This window comes from Toxotes jaculatrix, chromosome 24 (genome assembly GCF_017976425.1).
Source record: "Toxotes jaculatrix isolate fToxJac2 chromosome 24, fToxJac2.pri, whole genome shotgun sequence".
NCBI classification, from domain to species: Eukaryota; Metazoa; Chordata; class Actinopteri; family Toxotidae; genus Toxotes; species Toxotes jaculatrix.
In genome coordinates this window covers 3,617,460-3,639,376 of record NC_054417.1, presented here as the reverse complement: position 1 = coordinate 3,639,376, position 21,917 = coordinate 3,617,460, and the positions used below count along the sequence as shown (strand labels likewise).

General features: G+C 37.8%; 2 protein-coding genes across 13 annotated transcripts; both read right to left on the bottom strand.

The window, feature by feature from the left end:
• Positions 1 to 51: 51 nt before the first annotated feature.
• LOC121178201 (OX-2 membrane glycoprotein-like) lies at positions 52 to 10,228 on the bottom strand. Of its 10 annotated transcripts, none has more exons than XM_041032747.1 (14): positions 10,132 to 10,228; positions 9,937 to 10,042; positions 9,279 to 9,599; positions 8,813 to 8,957; positions 8,411 to 8,447; positions 7,254 to 8,331; positions 6,800 to 6,841; positions 6,623 to 6,690; positions 6,410 to 6,459; positions 3,254 to 3,343; positions 2,842 to 3,093; positions 2,384 to 2,710; positions 1,293 to 1,383; positions 52 to 1,163 (listed from the first exon to the last, which is right to left on the bottom strand). In XM_041032747.1, exons 8-14 carry the CDS (start codon positions 6,682 to 6,684, stop codon positions 1,097 to 1,099), a joined length of 939 nt encoding a protein of 312 aa, XP_040888681.1. In that variant the 5' UTR covers positions 6,685 to 6,690; positions 6,800 to 6,841; positions 7,254 to 8,331; positions 8,411 to 8,447; positions 8,813 to 8,957; positions 9,279 to 9,599; positions 9,937 to 10,042; positions 10,132 to 10,228; the 3' UTR covers positions 52 to 1,096. The 10 variants fall into 10 exon arrangements, with proteins under 10 accessions (XP_040888681.1, XP_040888683.1, XP_040888685.1 ...); XM_041032749.1 differs by having other exon boundaries at positions 6,800 to 6,835; XM_041032751.1 differs by having other exon boundaries at positions 7,330 to 8,331.
• Positions 10,229 to 13,176: 2,948 nt separating this feature from the next.
• Positions 13,177 to 20,419, bottom strand: LOC121178203. Of its 3 annotated transcripts, XR_005893503.1 has the most exons (11): positions 19,126 to 20,419; positions 18,622 to 18,933; positions 18,369 to 18,495; positions 18,112 to 18,169; positions 15,566 to 17,202; positions 15,221 to 15,335; positions 15,026 to 15,131; positions 14,368 to 14,688; positions 13,977 to 14,103; positions 13,643 to 13,679; positions 13,177 to 13,550 (listed from the first exon to the last, which is right to left on the bottom strand). XR_005893503.1 is itself a non-coding variant. In XM_041032756.1 (5 exons), exons 1-5 carry the CDS (start codon positions 14,962 to 14,964, stop codon positions 13,464 to 13,466), a joined length of 636 nt encoding a protein of 211 aa, XP_040888690.1. In that variant the 5' UTR covers positions 14,965 to 15,021; the 3' UTR covers positions 13,177 to 13,463. The 3 variants fall into 3 exon arrangements, 1 of the variants encoding a protein (XP_040888690.1); XR_005893504.1 differs by having other exon boundaries at positions 18,622 to 20,419; XM_041032756.1 differs by lacking the exons at positions 15,026 to 15,131; positions 15,221 to 15,335; positions 15,566 to 17,202; ... (2 more) ...; positions 18,622 to 18,933; positions 19,126 to 20,419 and adding an exon at positions 14,901 to 15,021.
• Between the last annotated feature and the right edge of the window lie 1,498 nt (positions 20,420 to 21,917).

Here is a 21,917-nt window from a genome sequence, read left to right as displayed (position 1 = left end):
CTCACAGACATAATCCAGAGCAACAACAACACTGCACAAGTGAAATCACTAAAACATTAAAACATCATATTTTAATTATGTGAACAACAATAAATAAATGGACAAATAATAAAACATTTCTGAAAACATATTAAATAAAAGAGCTGATCAGTAGAAGCTATGAAGCAACTCTACGAACATTAACACCACAGGTTGATTAACCAGTGTTTCACATACTGGACAGCACGTCAATGCAAAGCCACAGTGCTAACCCACATAGCTTTAGCAGTGTATATACCACAATCACAACCATACAGTAAATGTGTATTTTAGTCATGTGTAAGGGTGGGTCTATGTTTAGTACCCTGTGTGTATTTGTGTAAGCAATAAATCACGTGATTTAAACACAAACACTGAATGTGCAAAACAGCAAGAAAAGTGCAATAAACAACACAGCTAGGAAACAATGTCCAGAAAATAATATATTATTGGATATATCATGTCTGATTTAAACTTCATAGGCAGAGATATAAATATCCTAAATACCCTCTTTTTTTCTGATTTTTAAAAATTCAGAAAATAAATAAACAAAATCTCCTGAATCTCTCTTCTGAATTTAAAACCTTTCCCCCTTTTCCTTTTCTCCACTCTGAACACTTGATGGCGCTGTAGCATCAGTCTGTGACATTCATGCTGTCACCAAAACACATCCACCTGTTACGCCTGTAATCTGGTTAGATTTGCTTAAAGCAACTCTTCTGTTTTTATTGCACTGCATATAATGGACTCTGTGTAAACTATAAAGTGGTCTGCCTACCAAGCTTTTAACTCACAGTTACTTTGAGGTAACTCTCGTAAAATCCTAAACATTGCTAATGATTTCTACATTTTTAGCTTCTGCACAGTCTCAACAACCATTGTGCTGGAACATCCATCAATAAAGTTAAAGTGCTAAGTTCAGCTGTTTAAAAGAAATGAACATCTGACAGGTAGTCGTCTCTGGAAATGGCTCTTGGATGTCAGCTTTTAGCTTAATTCACTGTTACATCTCTAACGTTTAGATACAAAAACAGATTTTTTAATGCTTGCATGCTTGAATGTCTATAGGTACAATAGTCTAAGATGTTTGTTCACAGGCCAAACCTTCCTCAACTTCATATTTCACTTTCATTTTAGGCTTTAACCTGCAAGAGAGAGAGAGAGAAACAGAATTTATTATACTGTGGGCAGAGCACTGTTGACAATATTGGCCCAATTATACTACTGTACATTTATAGTCAAGCAAATGTCTTACACAGTGTAAAATATCTTACCCTCTTCTCCTCATTATTACAGCAGCAACAGCGAAACAGCAGGAAATCAGCAGAACAGTAATCATAACTGCGAGCACTGGTGGTGACAGTCCTGTCCCCAGAGAGAGAGAGAGAGAGAGAGAGAGAGAGAGAGAGAGAGAGAGAGAGAGAGAGAGAGAGAGAGAGAGAGCACATGGTCAGACAGGTTCAGTACAGGAATCAGGCAACATTTCCTCAAAAAAGGAAGGAGGGAAAATGTCACCGCAGCGCTCTTACCTTAAATATTGAAACCTAACTTCCCTAATCTTATCTGTGTCATGAGCCAGATACCGATGGGTTGGGTTTTTTCTTCATCATGACATTTAATCAGAGATGAAAGTGAAAGTAATTACATGAGTCACCGCCCAGCGGACTCAGGGGGACAACAGTGACTGATTACTTTAGGTTATGACTATTACACGAAATGGACTTCAAGGATTTTGCTGAGTTCCTGGTTCAGTGACCAAAGGGACATTCATGCCACTGGTGTGAGTCACAATGTAACTGGACAGCTCATAATAATGATGTCTCAGGGGTTTGGTTGCTTAAGTGAAAAACAGTGAAATTAGTCATAGATAAGTTTGAGCTATTAAGCAAACTCTGATAGGAGTCAGCATTAGTATGCTAAGTGGCACATTAAAACCAAATGTGCCCATTATAAACTTGCTTTTACAACAGGTAGACACACTGTGGAAAGTCAGGTGGATGTATGACATTATATCCAGTCAGTGAGAATAACTGGTAATCTTCTTGATTCCCAGTACAATAGAACGAGTTTGGCACTGGGACTCCCCAGGTGTGTCATTCTCTAGAGAACGTATCTTATGACTGCCCCCTTCATTCCACTGTTAAACACTGACTTCCTGTCGGTAAGAATAGTTTGCAGCAATGCTCACTGCCGGGAATGATCTGGGAAATTGATCCTTCATACACTAGAATGGGACTGGAACTCCCCAGACAGGCTTACGAAAGAACTGGAGACTGGTTTGAGGTACAAACTGTGTAAACCCACACTACGGCTACATTACTACACCTGCTAGTAAAACAGTAAACAAACTGACTGATATACATACCATCCTTCTTCGGAGGAGGACCAGAACCTGAAGAAAAAAGGATCTCCTTCTTCCTGTGTCCCCTCATTCCTTTGTTCAGCAGACAATACACATGTCCATTCCAGTCCGGAGGCACTTGCAGGGTGATATTGTGACTGGTGGTAAATGTTTGGTCACTGTTCATTACTGTAGCAGTCTGTGATTGGTCTAGTTGAGTGGTGCCAGGTGAAATTTCCCATTCAATGGTTGGAGCTGGTTTACCTGTAGCAGTGCAGCTAAACTCAACCTCCTTGTCTTCTTTCTCAGGTCCACTTCTGATAGCATATATTGCGTTATCCGCGGATATTCCTTTATGGAAAATTGAAACTTGAATGTCAGACTTCACAATTTGATCACTTCAAGTTGTCAGAATTTTTTAACATGATGACAGTAATTTTCTTTTTATGTCCATCCATATGTATGAAACTGCTGCAGTTTACCTTTCACCGTGAGACAAGTCTGCTTTCTTTTGGACCCATCAGGATACACATTGAATGAGCAGATGTAGCAGCTTTCATCTTCCCATGATACATTCTTTAAAGTGATGGATGTTGAGTTGAGGGACGCTTCTGTGAAGATCACTTTTCCACGGTAAGGCTCATTTACTTGCTGACCAAAACGCTTGCTGTAGGTTGCCAAGTTCTCGATTGACTCGTCTTTAAAAAGCCTCTGCCATGTGACTTGCAGCACGCCTTTTGGGAAGCCAAATGCTCAAATCAGTAAAACTCGGTAAAAACATCAGAAATCAATTCAAACCAGAACTGAATGACTTAGGGTACAACAATAAACACCAAAGAGTGCAGATCATTAGAAAAAGAATAATGAAACAGTTGCACCATAATAAAACCGCACCTGTTGGGATAGCCACTGCACACCTGTAATGCGCCTCCCCGCCATAGTCAGCTGTCGTATTTCCATATCCACTTATGTGTGAGGCTGAGGCTAAAAATTAAAACAGAAGAATGGTAGTATTTACAAACAAGTCAAATATTTTTTAAAAAAGTAATACATTTCAGTTATATATGACTAATAAATAAAAGACTGATAATTTGATTTGTGGATTTTCAAATAAAAACCAATATCCTTCCAAGCCCTTTAAACAAATTCTGTTTTAAATTGTGCTAAATAATAATAAATAACATAGATTTAATATAGGCTTCATAATATCTGACTACAGAAAAGGATAAACTCTTTTCTATAATAAAAAAAACTACATTGAATGTAGAACAGGTTCGACTGTCACTTACCTTTAAGCAGCAAGCAAGTAAAAATGAGAGAGTGCAACATTTTCTTCCTCTCTGATATCACTGCACTGAACACTTTCAGTATTTTCATCTGAGCACACTTTTATTTAAGGCAGTGTCGAAATTGAAAGTAAGAGAGCATGGGAGGGTGGGGGAAGGTCGGGGTAGGGTGTGGGTGTGTGTGTGTGTGTGGGGGGGGGGGGGGGGGGGGGGGGTTTCTGAGCTTATAATCTATGGCTGAGCACAGTAAATACAATATCTAACAATTTGTGATTCAATAAATACTTTAAAGCTTTAAAATATATTCTTATTGATTTTTTAAAATATGATAACAGGACCATTATTTTAGCACTGAATTTAAATACAGAGACTGCAGTAGATAACAGTGCACTGTCATTTCAGATACACTGTAATACTATTTCACTGAAATGTCCCAGTGGTCTAACGACTTGCCTGACGTAATACTGATTATTAACACCCTTTTCTCTGTGTCAACGTTACTACTGTAAAGTCCAGTAAATTGCATGCTTACTGTACTTCTGCACTGTATTTACAACAACTCCAGTAATCTCAAGTGGTTAGAAAAACCCCAGAAGGAGAAGTGATTTCTGATTCTGAGTCTCTGGTGGTGGTTTGAGGTTTTTGACACCCCCACTGCCTGCGGGAATACATGACCGTGTACATGCGATCATACTCGTGCTATTTACCATGCTGCAGCCTCAACAGATCTGATTTCATGCTCATGTGATGGGTTGGATCTGATCCCCCAGTGTGTAGTGGGAAAGTCCAAACTGAAGAGAATACTCTAGGTGCGTGTAGACGTCCGTCTAGCAAGATGTTAAATATTGAGTAGTAAATATTTGGTGTATTTTCACAGATGTTTCATCATAGCCTTTAGTTAAGGCTCAGGTGGATTCAATTCTTGGTAAACCTAGTTTCACTTCATAATAAAAATGTCACAATCGCTCTCCCTCATGTTTGATGAAGTCATGCTTAGTAACCCTCCTAATTTACCATAACCGTGCATGACAATATCCCCTCTGTCCTGAGCATTTAAACCAGATTCCCAGGAACAATAAACAAGCAAGCCTGAAACTGTTTAACACCCTGTGACTGTTCAGGAACTGATAAAGGGCACATTATTGCTGGTGTCCTATGTGATCACTGTGCTTATTGTTAGAAGGACATTGTTCACTGCATATGTCACTGAATGACATGAGAGCAGGATCATGTACTAACAGTGCAAATCGCATCATGCCTCCGGAGGTTTGCTGTCCAGTAAACGATCACTCATCTCAAACAGTGAAGTCTTTTGTGAAATCCTGTTTACTACCTAGCTCTGAGGGGAAGTTACTGTATATTTCCTCTAGGAAAGAACCTCAATCCAAAATGATCATTTTCATTTTCAATATTGTATTAACTTACGTTACCAAACCCACATACACGCACGAATCAGGAAGGTTTGTTACAGATGGACTGCAGTATGTAATACATCATGTAATGCAGGAGTTTTTAGTTTTTTAAATATAAGTATTTCATTAGAGATATTGTGCAAGATTCTTGTGTTTGGTGACTATCAAAGACTCTTCTACAGCATTTTGAAAAAAAAAAAAATTCTAAATTAAAATTACACGTGGGAATCCCCTGTGCTACCTGTCACCTGACACCTGCAACGTGCCAGGTGCCAGTGGTTTGTGGTAATATTACTATGTGCTAATATTAAAGCTCTAACCCTATAATCCAGATTAGATCATAAAGTATGCAGTATTTCAGTCACAGGGGCTACTCCTCTCATTTTCAAACTTATCTCTTGGCACCATTTGTCGATAGTTACAGTCTGCTAGTTCTTTGAAAAACAACTTCAGTTTTCCTGTTTGTAAAGTTAAGTTTTTCTGATTTCAGAGTATCGGTGTGTCTAGAAGAAAGGATTGAAGGTTCGAATGAGTTTCTGTGTGATCTGTCATTTTACAGAGGCTGGACGCAGGTTGATACGCAGTAAAGCACGCCTGTAGTTGGGCGAGCATTTGTATGGAAGCCCAGTATTCAAGTTAAATGATGTTTGGCTATCATTCAGCTCTGTTCTGCTGTAGGCATTAAGCTGTGCTGTCCAACAAGTCTTCCAACCTAAGTGAAAAATAAACAACTACCTCTTTCAAGATGTGACTGTACTGTGGTAAAGCTTTGGTTAGGTTTAGGGAAAAACTACAGGACTTTTTCACTTTTAAGTAAACATGTTGTTTAGGGACATTTGTCATCAAGACATGAGTCATCAAAAAAGACTGATGTCACGTGAACAAGACAAAACTTTAGGACACAAACAAAACAAGGATCATAAAAGCTGTTTACTGTGAAGATACAGAACAGGGACACAGGAACCCAGGACCCACATGCAGGAGTACACAACATGAATGGTGAGACGGACAGTACTGACCAGGATGATAGCAGGTGTATTGCAATTAAGTTTACACCTACAGAAAATAATCTTTATTCCGTCTTACATTAGTGCTGTGTTCAGTGCTTGACTGAATGCAGATGAAACACGCTTACTTTGCAGAAGCATGCTGACTCTGCCACTGCGGCCAGGACAGCTGACTGATTTCCCTTAACATCTCCCTTTGTCATGCTGAGGGAATCAGTTCTCTTGACCCTTAATAATATCTACTGGAACTGGCCTGTCATGTAAACAACGACCCAAAATAGATCATGTCAATCACATTATATGCATACCTTTTATGAGTGAAGGACAGAAGTGTATTCCTCTCACCAAACAGCAGGGGTTTCACATCCCTCCCTCTTGACCTAGTATTAGTTCCTCTGTAAATAAAAAGGATGGTTAAAGCTTGCAGGGGAACACCAGGCAGAAAACAACAACAACAACAAAAGACTTCTGTGTCAGTGTTGATGAAAATGAAAGCACATCTTTCTCTTACTTTGCAACAAAAGAACCCAAGGAAATTAAAAGAAAGAAATTTCTCACCCATGATGATTTTTGACAGAATGCATCCAAGAAAAGCTCCACTCAGACTGGTAAAGGTTCATGAATCACTAAAGATAGAAAGCAAAAAGCCCATAGTTTGTTTTGCTACTGAAGTCATCATGATTTTGCAGTTTTGCAGTAGGTGAATGAAAACATCCAGTTGTATTAAATACCTACCTTTCACAGGTACATTTAGGTAGTTTCCACTCCCACCTGGTGCTGAAAAACATGGAAAGAATGTGATTCTCATACATGTACAGCAGGTGGCAATGTTGTTCCCTGTTCCTCTGTTATGATCTTACAAACTACACCTAAGCTGTGCTTCATTGGCACATAGTGACATCTGGTTGTCATCTGAGGACTCTGTTATACTGTCCACATGCAGACTCAAGACAGTTATTAATATAAATTTTCAACAAATTGCAAAAGTTGTCACAAATAGAGAAGTGGCAAAAACTAAAGTCGGCGCATTATAGTGAGTTAAGGTTTGCAGTTATCACATCATCCCTCCGCTACAATGACAATTAAAACCTGGATTAGCAGTAGCAGAACAAAGCTCTGCACATTTTCTCAAGAGTCACTGCGGTCAATCAATAACAATCAAGAAGAAACATAGTAGGTCAGCACTTGCATTTTTAAAATTAGACATCCGTTGAGTTGCCCTCTTTAGGCCAAAGACAGTATGAAAAGTAGTTTCTGCACAGTACCTGTCAAAACACACGGATAGAGGCAGAACCAGAACAAAGAACACAGTCCATCCACCCATGCTGGTCAAGAATAAACTGCTGCCAGTAGTGTACAGCCTATTGTACTAAAGGGAGGAGGACAGACACACCGTTCTCTGCTTTCACAGGAGTTAAACGAGTACTGCTGTCAGTACACATGATGCTGTACTGAAGGGGGGAGGGCAAACACTAACTTGCAAAGCTCATACGTGAGCACTCAAAAACCTGTGTGGGTGTTAATAGCAGTGGTGGTTGCAGATGTCAGTCTGATGTTGAGCTTCACGTCCTGCAGGACACTTCAGTCTAAATACAAAGAAAGAAGGAGACAGAGATCAATGTCCAAGCATCACCTCATGATCAGCACGCTTCAAAGAAAAACTTTAACCTCAACTTTAACTTAAATTTGTGCTTACCATTCAAATTGCTTCAGCCATTTTCATTCTACTTGTCATATTATTTGGTTGTTGTATAGAACAACTCACACAAATAATATGTGACACGAAAAAAAGGAAGGAGGTAAAAAACATCTTTAACGTCATGGAGACAGCAGACAAAGTCTCAAGGTAGATGTGGGTGAGGACAGGAAGTTCCTGCAGTAAACTGAGATGCTAGGTGTCAGGCCAAGCTGACACCTGATTAACTACAGCTTCTGTCTGAGCGAGAGCATCCAATGTTATAAAGACCAGAAACACCAGACGGCCCCTGAGTACATCACTGATCAGGAATATGCAACAAGAAAATATGCAAGATGTTTAAATGTCATCTAAAACAGAGCAGATGACACATGAACACATGAAAAGAAAAAGAGAAAAGAAGATTTAACCATTAATTTATTAGATAATTATTGTGTTCTCGTCATCATATTTTTATTCACCATGACGCCCTCATGCCTTTAGTTTTAGTGGTTTTGTGCATTATGGCAACTGAATAAAGGCCTTTCTCTTTCTGTATGAAGGGTCTGATCAGCTCAACGTCTCCTGGTTCCTGCAAAAAAACACTCAGTTAAAAAAATTAATTGGCAGACAAAAAGAACAGTGTGTAAAACATTTGTGCTGTACAGTACCATGTTTGGATCTCTGGTCATCGGTTCTATTTGTTTTCTGTCGGGAAAACAATGAGAAAGAAAATCTCATTAATTCTTTAATTGCTCTGCATTCTGACAGTGTTTCATTTGTAGGAATAAAAGTTGAATAATAAAAAAAAAAAACGGATATTTTCACCAAGCCATTTACATATACACAAACATATTTTTACCCACATTCTGTGTGCTCAGAGTTACATGAATCTAAAGTAAAAAAGAGTGTGTGCAGGAGTGGTACAAAGACCTCTCCTAGAAACTCAAGGCAAGATAAACAGAATTACATTAAACAGAAATAATAAGTTAAAGAAATAACCTGAAGTGTTAATGATGCAGCAGTTAAAGCTATTAGGCTTTAATAAAGATTATATTATATTAGTCTCTTACCTATGATGAATTTGTCTGTAAGTAAATCCCAGGATGGCACAGGTTATAATGATGAATACAGTTACAGCAGTTATAATTTCAACAAAGAGGAAAGATATTTCTGCAGAACCTTCGTCGTTTTCATCTCCTTTGGTTATCCTTTGGTCTCCATTGGTTTAAAAAAGAAATAGAAAAAAAATACATGTTAGAAAAGTAGCACTGGTTTTCACTCTAGTGTAAAAGAACATTTAAATACGCCTCTCTGTTATCCAGAGTACTATGTTCTATAATATCACTGTCATAAGTTTACTTTGTACCTGGCTTTGCTGGTTTCATTACACTACACTTGCATTTACACAGTGAAATAAAGCAGGTTTGATTACTGACATCGATATTCATAATCATGTTATCACATACTGGGAAATAACCAGAGAGCAGAGAAATACCGTATTAAACACAAAAGTTATAAAATAAAATAATCATTTACCTTCCACAGTTATGTTGAAAGACTGTATGTATGTTCCAAAAGCACGTGAACACTGACAGGTGTAGTTCCCACTGTCTTCTGGTGTTAATCTGGTCAGATGAAGGACTCCAGTCTGATTCTCTGACACAAGTTTGAACCTGGAGTCACATTTGTTCTCAAAGCCTTGGTCAAATCTATACTGTAGAAGACAGTCGTCTGTCCAGTGTCTCTCTGTTCTGATCGCACGCACTATAATTACGATGCTATTGTGTGTATCATTGGTGCATACTGGAGTCTCATATGGTTCTTTCCCAGTGATTTTCACAAGTTGCTGTTGTGTCTCTGCAATCAATTAATTGACATCAAAAATCAGTATCATGTGAAACAGTCAATGAGTTAGCACTTACTGAATGTATGATCCTTTCAATGTATGACAAACAATATTTTCACAGAGGAAGTAAATTCAGTTTTTGCTTTTAAACCAAAGACAGAAGCTTGAACAGAAAACAATGTCTGGTACAAGTTAAACATACAAAGTAGTTTCTGTACAGTACCTTCGGTGTCGATACAAGAAATTGGCAGCAGAAGCAGAACAAACCACAGTTTCCATCGACCCATACTGGTCAACACAAGTAAGCAACAGTGCAACTGCTGCTGGCAGTGCACCGTGAACACTTACTTTACAGTTCACTGTTGGCTCGAGGACAGACACACCCCTTTGCACTGTTCTTCAGCTTCCTAAACCTCAAACTCTCTGCTCTCACAGCGAGTCAGTGTGAGGTCCTCTAAAGAGGAAGTGCGAGACATTACTGCTTGTGCTTTCATGTTAACGCAGAAAGAGTGAGGAATGTGCATAAAAACAAGAAGCACTCACATTAATTTATAACTTCATCTGAAGGACTTCATGACAACCTCCACAGTCTTGTTTGGGGAAATCGCAAGAACAATTTCAAGAGAGTCCATTCAGGCACATTTGGCCCTGTGGACACGTGGTTGGCTTTGAGGTCTCTGTTATTAAGTTATTAAAAGACATTAGACATCATAGGTTCCAGGAAAGACACAAAACAATTTTACAGACATACAAACTGGCTGATGACCTAAAGGTAATTCTTAAGGTCAGTTCCACACAAACTTTCTGTCTCTGCCAGACTCTGAGTCATGTAATCAACAACCCAAAACAGAAAATGTACAACAATACAACAGTACAACAACAATAATAATAATACTAATACTAATAGTACTACTACTACTAATAATAATAATACTGAAAAAAAAAAAGATTTCTGTCTAGGTGTATGTTGGATGTTGCATTAACAGTAGATGGAAAAGCAAAAAATAAAATCAGGGCATTATAGTGAGTTAAGGTTTGCAGTTAAAACATCATGCAGACTGTTCTCTAGCTTCCTAAACCTCCAACTCATCCAGGGGTGTGATGTGAAGTGAACTTTAAAGGAAGTGCTTTTATAGGACTGCTTCTGCTTTCACATTAAGACTCTGCAAAGGTAAAGCAGCGAGCAAGTGAATAAATAAAGGTTTGGAATATCTCAGGGACTGTTCAACAACTGCAACTGTCCTGTCTGATGAAAATTAAAGATACAAAATTGTCATGTTTCTTAAGGTCTAAAGTCAACTGCCTCCACTGATCTTCCACAATTTGTGTGGCCAGTGAGAGTCGAACATCACGTAACGAGATGTTTGCTTTTGTGGTCATCACATTTTTAGAGGCCTGAGCTTAGAGTGTAAACAGAAAGCAGCGTGATCTAAGCAGCTCGTGGGAATTTATGTCCCTCACCTCTTTCACAATAAAACCTATGTGATGTTGTCTTCACACAGCACTGTTATAATTTGACACAACGATAAGTGACAAAGTGATGACAGTTTCAGAAGTGGTTAGAAACTGAGGCTTGTTAATCTGCCAATGCTTAACAGACAAGATGCTGAATTCTACAGACAGTGGCTGAGTTCATGTGACTGACATAATGTTTTGAGCAACAACAATGAAAAGTGCTTGCATAAAAATCTAATGTAATATAATGTCCAATAACCCTGAAGGGAGCCAGACTCTTCTCCTCATACAGTTTAAAGGCCTTTCAAAACAACAGTTTGATCCAGCATCTCGATGAATGTGACAGGGAGATTCCAGCTGTCAGACTTTGCTAACTAAACTTTTTAAGACACTTTTTAAAATTCTAATTAATCACAATCATTGAGGAAAACAATAAGTTTGCAGTAGCACTGGCTCTATTTATGCACTTGGTGAGCATTAAATCAAATTAGTTTAGCAGCCCTCTTTAAACCAAATATGATTAGAGAATAATGACTTGTAATTTTTACATTGTGGTAACCAGTTTCACTGTCAAACCACACACTTAGTGGCAGAAGCAGTGTAAAAAAAGGATCCATCCACCCACACTGGCTGTTTGCACTGTTCTCTGACTACTGAAACCTCAAACACTCCTCTCCACTGCTCATCTGCTGATTTTACATACTATCAGAGAGATAACTTGGTGGTAAGGGTAACGGTGGAAACAGTCTTCGAGGGACTATAAAATTACATGAGCATTTGTATTTCTTACAGCACAATAATGAACAGGATAAAGTAAATAGTGGGCAACACTATTTAAAAACTCAAAGACAGGATGATGTGATTCTACCAAACCTCAGAAAATGTGTGTGATTAAAAGATTTTGTGCCGTTATCTTCACCGTCAAAACACAAACACGGAGGAAGAAGAAGAACAAAGCACAGTTTCCTTTGATCCACTAGGTCAGAGGAGTTAAACGAGTACTGCTGTCAGTACACACGATGCTGTACTGAAGGGGGGAGGGCAAACACTAACTTGCAAAGCTCATACGTGAGCACTCAAAAACCTGTGCTGACAGTGTGGGTGTTAATAGCAGTGGTGGTTGCAGATGTCAGTCTGATGTTGAGCTTCACGTCCTGCAGGACACTTCAGCCTAAACATAAGAAAGAAGGAGACAGAGATCAATGTCCAAGCATCACCTCATGATCACCACATTTCAATGAAAAACTTTGACCTTTACTTTAACTTAAATTTGTGCTTAACATTCAAATTGCTTCAGCCATTTTCTTCTTGTCATATTATTTGGTTGTTGTATAGAACAACTCACACAGAGCAAAATAATCTGACAAGAAAACAATTAAAATTCAGATTTTTTTTTGTCTTAATGTAGCAGTTTTTTTTTAGTTTGTTTTAATGCATCATGATTCAAAGATTTATTTGTTAAATACATTTTTTTTCTCAATATGCACAGTGAAATGATGGGTTGCCATAATTTAGATGATCTGGGAAAAGGTTGCTGTGCAATAACAATTGAAACTGAGCCCATTTAGCAATCTCGTGCTCTTTACTGAGGTATATTTGTTAGCTCAATAATTCTGAAAACACAAATATTAAAGGTCTTAATACATACAGAATACATAGCACCATGCATAAGGGTTTCATTTCAGAATTAGCACAGCAACTCTTCTACCCCATCGCTGGGTCTCTCTTTAAAGCTGCACGCTGGAGACCACTGAAGTGTGAAGGAGGTATAAGACATCTTTAACGTCACGGAGACAGCAGACAAAGCCTCAAGGTAGATGTGGGTGAGGACAGGAAGTTCCTGCAGTAACATGAGATGCTAGGTGTCAGGCCAAGCTGACACCTGATTAACTACAGCTTCGCCAAACTACACCAAACAGCCCCTGAGTACATCACTGATCATATATTTTTGCATACTGGTTTAGAGTGAAATCCTCAATATGCCACAAGAAAATATGCAAGATGTTTAAATATCATCTAAAACATATGAACACATAAATATCTAATTATTATAGCTTTGAAGATACAAACAGAACAGCAGGTGACACATGAACACATGAAAAGAAGAAGAGTAAAACTTGCTTTAACCATTAATTTATTAGATAATTAATGTGTTCTCTTCATCATATTTTTATACACTATGACGTTCTCATGCCTTTTAAAACATTAAATTTCCATTTGTAAATTTAACATTTTAAAACCGACAGTAAATGAATAAGTGAAATATCTGGCAAAGCAAAATGGTTACCTTATAGACAGGAGGCCCTGTTTCACTTATTATTCAATAGGAAAACATGCATCACATGGAAGTAGATATTGTATAATTAAATCTGTACAAAAGAATTTCAGGCAAACACATCAGAATTATTAGTTTTAGAGGTTTATGTCTTCCAGTGGACTGTGGCAACTGAATAAAGGCCATTCTCTCTCTGTATGAAGGTGCTGTACGGCTCAACGTCTCCTGGTTCCTGCAGAAAAACAGTTTAAAAAATGTTTGTGAAGTGAAATTAATTGGCAGAGAAAAAAAAACAGTGTGTAAAACATCTGTGCTGTACAGTACCATGTTTGGATCTCTGGTCATGGGTTCTATTTGTCTTCTGTCGGGAAAACAACAAGAAAGAAAATCTCATTAATTGATTGCTCTGCATTCTGACAGTGTTTAATTTGTAGGAATAAAAGTTGTATTATGAAAAATACAATATTTATAAAAATATGATACATTCACAAAGACACTCAAATGTATACAAACATAGTTTTACCTACATACTGTGTGCCTTTCCCAAAAACAGAATTACATTAAATAGAAATAATAATGGAGAGAAATGGTGCAGCAGTTAAAGCAATTATGCTTTGATAAAGATTATTTTTTTATCAGCACTATATTAGTCTCTTACTTGTGGTGATTTTTTCTGTAAGTAAATCCCAGGATGGCACCAGTTATAATGATGAATACAGTTACAGCAGTTATAATTTCAACAAAGGGGAAAGATATTTCTGCAGAACCTTCGTCGTTTTCATCTCCTTAGATATTGGTTTAAAAAAGAAAACACATGTTAGAAAAGTAGCACTGGTTTTCACTCACTGTTCTAAAAGGAACATTAAGAGCTGGCTCTCTCTCATCCACAGTACCATATTATATATCACTTGTATTTACACAGTGAAATAAAGCAGGTTTGATTACTGACATCGATATTCATAATCACGTTATCACATACTGGGAAATAACCAGAGAGCAGAGAAATACAGTATTAAACACAAAAGTTATAAAATAAAATAATCATTTACCTTCCACAGTTATGTTGAAAGACTGTACGTGTGTTCCCAAAGCATGTGAACACTGACAGGTGTAGTTCCCACTGTCTTCTGATGTTAATCTGGTCAGATGAAGGACTCCAGTCTGATTCTCTGACATAAGTTTGAACCTGGAGTCACATTTGTTCTCAAAGCCTTGGTCAAATCTATACAGTAGTTGACAGTTGTCTGTCCAGTGTCTCTCTGTTCTGATCGCACACACTATAATTACGATGCTATTGTGTGTATCATTGGTGCATACTGGAGTCTCATATGGTTCTTTCCCAGTGATTTTCACAAGTTGCTGTTGTGTCTCTGCAATCAATCAATTGACATCAAAAATCAGTATCATGTGAAACAGTCAATGAGTTAGCACTTACTGAATGTATGATCCTTTCAATGTATGACAAACAATATTTTCACAGAAGAAGCAAATTCAGTTTTTGCTTTTAAACCAAAGACAGAAGCTTGAACAGAAAACAATGTCTGGTACAAGTTAAACATACAAAGTAGTTTCTGTACAGTACCTTCGGTGTCGATACAAGAAATTGGCAGCAGAAGCAGAACAAACCACAGTTTCCATCGACCCATACTGGTCAAAACAACTAAGCAACAGTGCAACTGCTGCTGGCAGTGCACCGTGAACACTTACTTTGCAGTTCACTGTCGGCTCGAGGACAGACACACCCCTTTGCACTGTTCTTCAGCTTCCTAAACCTCAAACTCTCTGCTCTCACAGCGAGTCAGTGTGAGGTCCTCTAAAGAGGAAGTGCAAGACATTACTACTTGTGCTTTCATGTTAACGCAGAAAGAGTGAGGAATGTGTATAAAAACAAGAAGCACTCACATTCATTTATAACTTCATCTGAAGGACTTCATGACAACCTCCACAGTCTTGTTTGGGGAAATCGCTCCATTCAGGCACATTTGACCCTGTGGACACGTGGTTGGCTTTGAGGTCTCTGAAAGTTATTAATTAGACATTAGAGATCACAGGTTCCAGGAAAGACACAAAACAATTTTACAGACTACACATACAAACTGGCTGATGACCTTAAGTTATTTCCTTTTCAACAGTGCAAGTTCTACAAGCATTTTAGAAATGAAATGAAATAAAACAAAACATATTTGTAAATGGGATTACATGTGTAATATTGAGGATAAGTATAAAACAGAATTATGTAGTGCTTACCAAAAGCCAGGGTGTTTCTGATCTGGTTAATCCACATGATCCTGATCTTGTGTTTTCTCTGTGAGCTAAATGAATGTCAGAGTTAGTCAGGGCATCCCTCAAACTGTTACAGAGGGAATTGCAGTCTCCTTAGCTATTTGCAGAACAAATGAAAGACCAAGAGTATTTTCACTGTTTTAAAGAAATCAAAAACAAGTGGCAGCTATTTCAAAACTGGCATCTGATTTAAACACAACAGAAAACAAATGCTACTCGTTAAAATTGAGCCATATTTTCATTTGTAAAGAGAGTATTTGAACACTGTACTGTCGCAGTACAGCATTTCATCACAACTTTACAACACACTGTAGAAACATGAAGTATTATTTTACAAATTTAAAGCATTTAGTAAAAATCTTTCACCTGCGATGATTTATTTTCTTTCCTAAGGACATGATTCACACAGATTATCTCAGGTGTCATAACAAATACAGAAATAGTGATGACAAGTGTAGCAATGAACTTCATGCCAGTAAAAGTGCTCTATTCTCCATCTGCTGAACTTTGTCACACAGAAAATATCTTGAAACACGTCATTTCAACCTCTCTGATCAGTTTTTCCCACTGTCCATTGGTGTGAAACTCTTTTGGTTAAATATAATAAGATTCTTGTTTAGCAATGTGAACCTTGAGTTGCATTCATCTTTGAATACAGAGTACAGACTTTCTCTTCCTATCAAATATAACCAGAATAAATGTTACATAATGTAAAGTTGTAGTGTGGAGTAAAGTTTTGTACAGTACCTCTGTTCTCAACACACATACCCGCTACTGGCCAATTGATCTGAACAGAAGTGTAACTGTTGAAAGCAGAGTGCAGATCACTGATCTGAAAAGACGACCAACACAGCTCTCTGAAATGTTCTTTTACCGCCTACATTAAAACCTCAAAGCTCTCACCTTTTTAGGTGCAGTATAAGCTGATGTGAAGTGTTCTAAAAGGCTTTTACTTTCAAGTTAACACGCAACAACAGCTGGGAAGCATCGTGTTAATCGCGAAGGCTAAAATAGTCCTATATTCCTACACCTACTTACCTCACGCTAGAACTTGATGAACACTAACAAAGCCTGAGAGCTCAAAGGCTTACTAATTCAGTCATTCATTCATTGTAGAAAACTGTGCCTGTTTAATCCACAAACATTCAAGAATTTTCAAACAACATGACATGTACAGTAGTGAAATAATGACAAGACAAAAACTCATTTTGTGTTGTCTAAGCAGGAGTAATGATGTACTGTAAAAAAAAAAAAAAAAAGATATGATACAGCATGTTTAACACTTCATGGCGTTTCTTGATATTTGTGACTCCTGCAATGATTTAATAAAGAAAAACATTCTGAGTAAAAGAGCAAAGAGAAACTGTTTCTTAGTAAATCTTCTTTCTTTGTTTGGTCAGTGTTTTGGCTGAGACCAACTGTACAGTTGTCTTGACTCTTGTTTTAGATATTTTCTATAGATTTCACAGTTTTGCCTCTTCCGTCTATTTCCTGTTCAGAATGGGGCAGTTGCTCAATTGTCATTGGTGCACTAAGGTCTGGTAGAGATCACTTGGTGGCTGCTCAAGGCTTGTGTAGGTGTTATCTGGGTGATCTTTGTCCTATAAAAACATATCAGAGATTCTAATATGGGTACTCTTCAAGTTTAAAAATCAATAAATAATTTACAGTAGCTTCACTGGTATTGGTATTGGTCCAATGAGGCGTTATGACATTAATAGGTATCATTAATTAAACCATCATTTACAACAACTACAGAAGAAAAGAAAAACTTTTAAGAAATGTCGCCACATTAGAAAGTGCTGCCTAAATTCTTAGTATGTCACGATGAGTGTGATTAAATCAGGCTGACAAAGTCTGCAACATTCTGACTCCAGTAAGGACAAAGCGGAGTCATACCGAAACCTGAGCTTTGCACTTATTCCCTACGACTCAGTTCCTCTAACCTCTATGCTCACCCTCAAATTCCTTTGTGTATATTTTTCCTTTCCACATTCACCTAGAGGCTACTTTGCTAATATAATGCATGCAGACAAGGTGAAGAGCATAATTACTTTTACATTAAAATGTCTCAGCACCTCTGAAGCAGCCCCCTCTCTGCAATTTTAACCAAGGATGCCACGTGTGAAATATTTTTCACACTATTCTCTGTTGAACCGAGCTGACTTTAAAAAGGTGTGATGACCAAAATAAACAAGCACCCCATAGACAGAGAGCGGTGGGACTTCCTGACGAGGCTTAAGCGGAATTGAAATGAGTCCTGTGGTACCTGCAACTAAGCAAGTGTAAGGAGTTCCCACTAAATGTATTTTCTTCTCTCAGCGATTTCTTACGTACAGTTCTGTTAAATCGATCGATGGTCACAGAGATTTTGAGTAAATGCATCTACTGCTGCAAAGTTTATTGCAGCCCAATGTCTAGAACTTTAATGTATATGAAACTGCACACAATTAAGTGGCTTCTTACTAAGGTGAAAGATGTAAAACCATAGAATAAAATACATTTCTCACCAAAGAGCAGCGGGTTTCACATACAGATAACCCAGGTGGTCCTGACCTTGTGTGGTCTCTGAAATAAGAAGAAATATTAAAGTGGATATCAGTGGAATGTCCAAAAAAAAAAAACAACAACAACTTTAAATTAAGGCTTCTCCTTGATACATAATCTCTCATCCCTAGATCTGAATATTAATTTTAAAACACAGCACTTACTTTAGTAACCTCAAAACCATCTACCTACGTTAAAAGTATGAAGTACGAGTTTTCACCTGCAATGATTTTTTCTCAGGATGAGTCCAAGGACAACGCCAGTTACAATGATAAATCCAGTAACTCTGCTAATGACAGTGGTAAAACTGAGCATTGTCACATGAGAAGTGCTGGCCTCTTCATCTCCTGAAAAATGAGGACAAAAAAGTGTTTAACACTATTATAAGCACTGCGTCTCATGTGTCCTGCGAAGGGGACAAATGGAAACAGGTGTGAGACTAATGCAAAACAGTAAATAATAAAAACATTTACCTTCCACAGTGATACTGAGATAAAGAGCGTCTGTTCCATAAAAATGTGAACACTCACAGGTGTAGTTCCCACTATCCTCTGGTGTTAACCTGGTCAGGTGGAGGAACACTGTCTGATTCTCCGCCATAAGCGTGAACCTGGAGTCACATTTGTGCTCAAAGTCATGTCCATGTTGATACAGCAGATAGCACTCTTCTCCCCTGCTCCTCTTTGTGCTGATCTTACACACTATCAACGTGATGATATGGAGTGTAGCGGTGGTGCATACTTGAGTGACATCTTGTTCTCTCCCAATGGTTTTCACAGCAGCTTCTGCAATCAGGGGAAATAATATAAATCACTGAGGTACTTGGTTGTTTGCTTTGCTTTATTTTTTGACTAAACCACAAAAGCCTACTTCAAGAAAACTAAGAAAAGAAGTACTGGCTACTTGTAATTTTACCAGACTGCAAAACTGACTTGACCCGCATTAACTGCGTTTGATGAAATGTTGCTGTACCGTACCTTCAGAATCCAAAAACAAGGACAGGGGAAGAAGAAGAGCTAACCACAGTTTCCAATATCCCATAATAACAGAACAGTCCAAACAACAGTGCTACTGTCAGAAGTCAGTAAACTATACTGAAAAAAGAAGGTAAACATTGATGGTGAAGTGTCTTAAAAAGGAAGTCACACATACTTCATACTTTCGGTTAAGACTTTCTGTGACTGATACTCATTTTACAGAATAGCACCAAAAATACTGCACATATAAAACTAACTACAGCATTATACAGAATGTATAATGCTGTAGTTAGTTTTACTAACTACATCAAACTTACCCAGGCAGACGTCTTTGATTCTCCATTATTTTCTTGAAGCACGTTCCCAAAAAACATTAGACGTTAAATCTAAGCACTTCAGCAACTTTCCAGAACTTGTTTTCAGAACATCCAGTGGCTTAAAATTATATATATATTGCAGGAAGAATCGGCACTGGTCAAAATTAAATATTTAATGGCTATTTAATGGCCAGAAATTATTTTCCCACATTAAGGAATTTAAGGCACGTCCATTATGAACAATACAGATAAACAGAAGGTAATTTGTTTCCACAGTGTGAAGCAGCCTGAAGTATAGCGTCCATATAGTATAAACAACTCAACAAACATCAAAGTATGAAACTGATGATGCAAATCCCAAACATCATAAATTAAAAAAAATGTTAACCACCAGGAGTCAAGACTTTATATTTATACTTTATATAGTATATGTATTTTATAGCTGCCTAAGCATACCTTTCTGTATATAGATACAAAATTCATGGCTCCTATCAAGCACAACAATACCAGGAACAGATGTGATAATGTTCTCTTCCTGTCTTTAAATGTCACTTGTTCATGAACACGTCACAGTGAATCTTGGAAATATGGAAAAAGAGTCACTTTTCTCTGTGAATCTTTCTTTCACGCCTGTCTCTGACTCATTATGGTGATTAGTTCCTCCGCTGGACTTAAGCAGAAAAGGTCTGACAAACACCAAAATTACAACAGAGAAAGGCAGGCGCACAGACAGATCTGAATCGATGCAGGGTTATCAAAGGTCAACTCTGACTTTTTTTTGGTGGTTGTTGTTGTTGTCTGCGTTATGGCTACAGACAATTAGAGTGGTAACAAGTGTGAGTTTCAAGGCTGCGGTATGAATACCACAATACATTGTGAAGAAGTGAAAAATGAAACTGGACCAAGCCTTCCTACACCACAGTCATGAGATAAGCATGAAAATGGTGTGTGGTGCAACATAATCTGTTAGCCACAATACTCGTGGAAAGCAAAGACCCAGAACTCATAAAAGAAAATCATACTGTGGCTTGAAAAAGCTCATAGACACTTGAATAAAGGCAACACCTGTGAGGTCAACCAGGAGAGGGAGTAGTGGACATACAGTATAACTGACTACAACAGTACTCAGGTCATTTCAGTGGGATTTAAAATCTCTAGGTGGATTGATACTGGAATCAATTCATGTATCACTGATCATTAATTTAAGCAACTTCTCATGAAGTTTGTGTATTTTATCACACTTTTAGCATTTGGTACGAGTTGCAAACTGATTTTATCTCTGTGTGTTTTGACAGACCGATGGGTGATAAACACATAGAGAAATACTTTACACACACACACACACACACACATATTTGTGGGTGTTCACATACCGTTTCTGCCCACGTGAAGAAGGGAAGAGACTCTGGGTCAGTGCAGGTCTGGGTGTCACCACTGGAGACTTCAGCTTGATGGCGGCATCTATCTTCCAAACTGCTACACAGCACGAAACAGATGATGAGGAGCAATGATTATGGGTATACTGTATTTATAATAGTAGCACTAAAGCAGCAAGTTTTTACTGGTTATGGTTTATTATTGTAACAGTTACCCATACATCTATTCCATCATTTCAGTTTTTATTCCAAGATAAAAGAATAAAAATCAGCAATAACATAACCTGACTGACACTAAAATGGACATCCACGTTCCTAACACCTAAATGTCAAATTATGAAATGCATAACAGAGTATATTAAGTATTATCAGCATTAACAAGTAATATCTACATGTAAAGCATTGTTTCAGAAATACTTACACAGCAGTCTAGGGTAGAATTCAATGATGCAGGTAATATGTATGTATGACAATCCCTGTCCTGTAAAGAGAAAAAAGCTTGTCTTATTTTTCATACTGTGTTACAACATCCATTCAAACAACACGGGGGAAATGCATTTTGAAAAGGTACATCTGTCTTTATGCATTTCCTCTGAAAGCTTTGAAGCCTGAAGCCAAAGCATGACCCAGATTTACAGTCAAACGTGTGTCACCACACTCAGACCACACTACCCAACTATTCTGCTTTACACCCCCTTCCTAAAATAACAAAACATCCCTGTTCACATTGTGTTACATTTAATGTTTTGAGTATTGCAAATATTTGCTTGCATATCAAAAGGTTTGGCCTGCTGGGATTTGGGGCAAAGAAGATTTCACTCTCTACCTCACTCTTAATAAGCTTCTACTAAAGAAAAGGAACTGAACAAAATTAGAAAATATAAACCATGACTGAAAAAAATAAAAAAAATGCCAAATTACTCTCATAGATGTCAGGAAGAAAGTTTTTTTTTCTGCCTTTTCTGTTTGAAAAGACCAGAGAAAAGTTAGAGATAAAAGAAGAGGAAGATAAAATTATACTGCAGCTTTACCAGTGTTCCCAGTCACTCATTGAGTTCTTTAGCTTCACCTAGTGGTGGGCAAGTGAAGCCTCATGAAG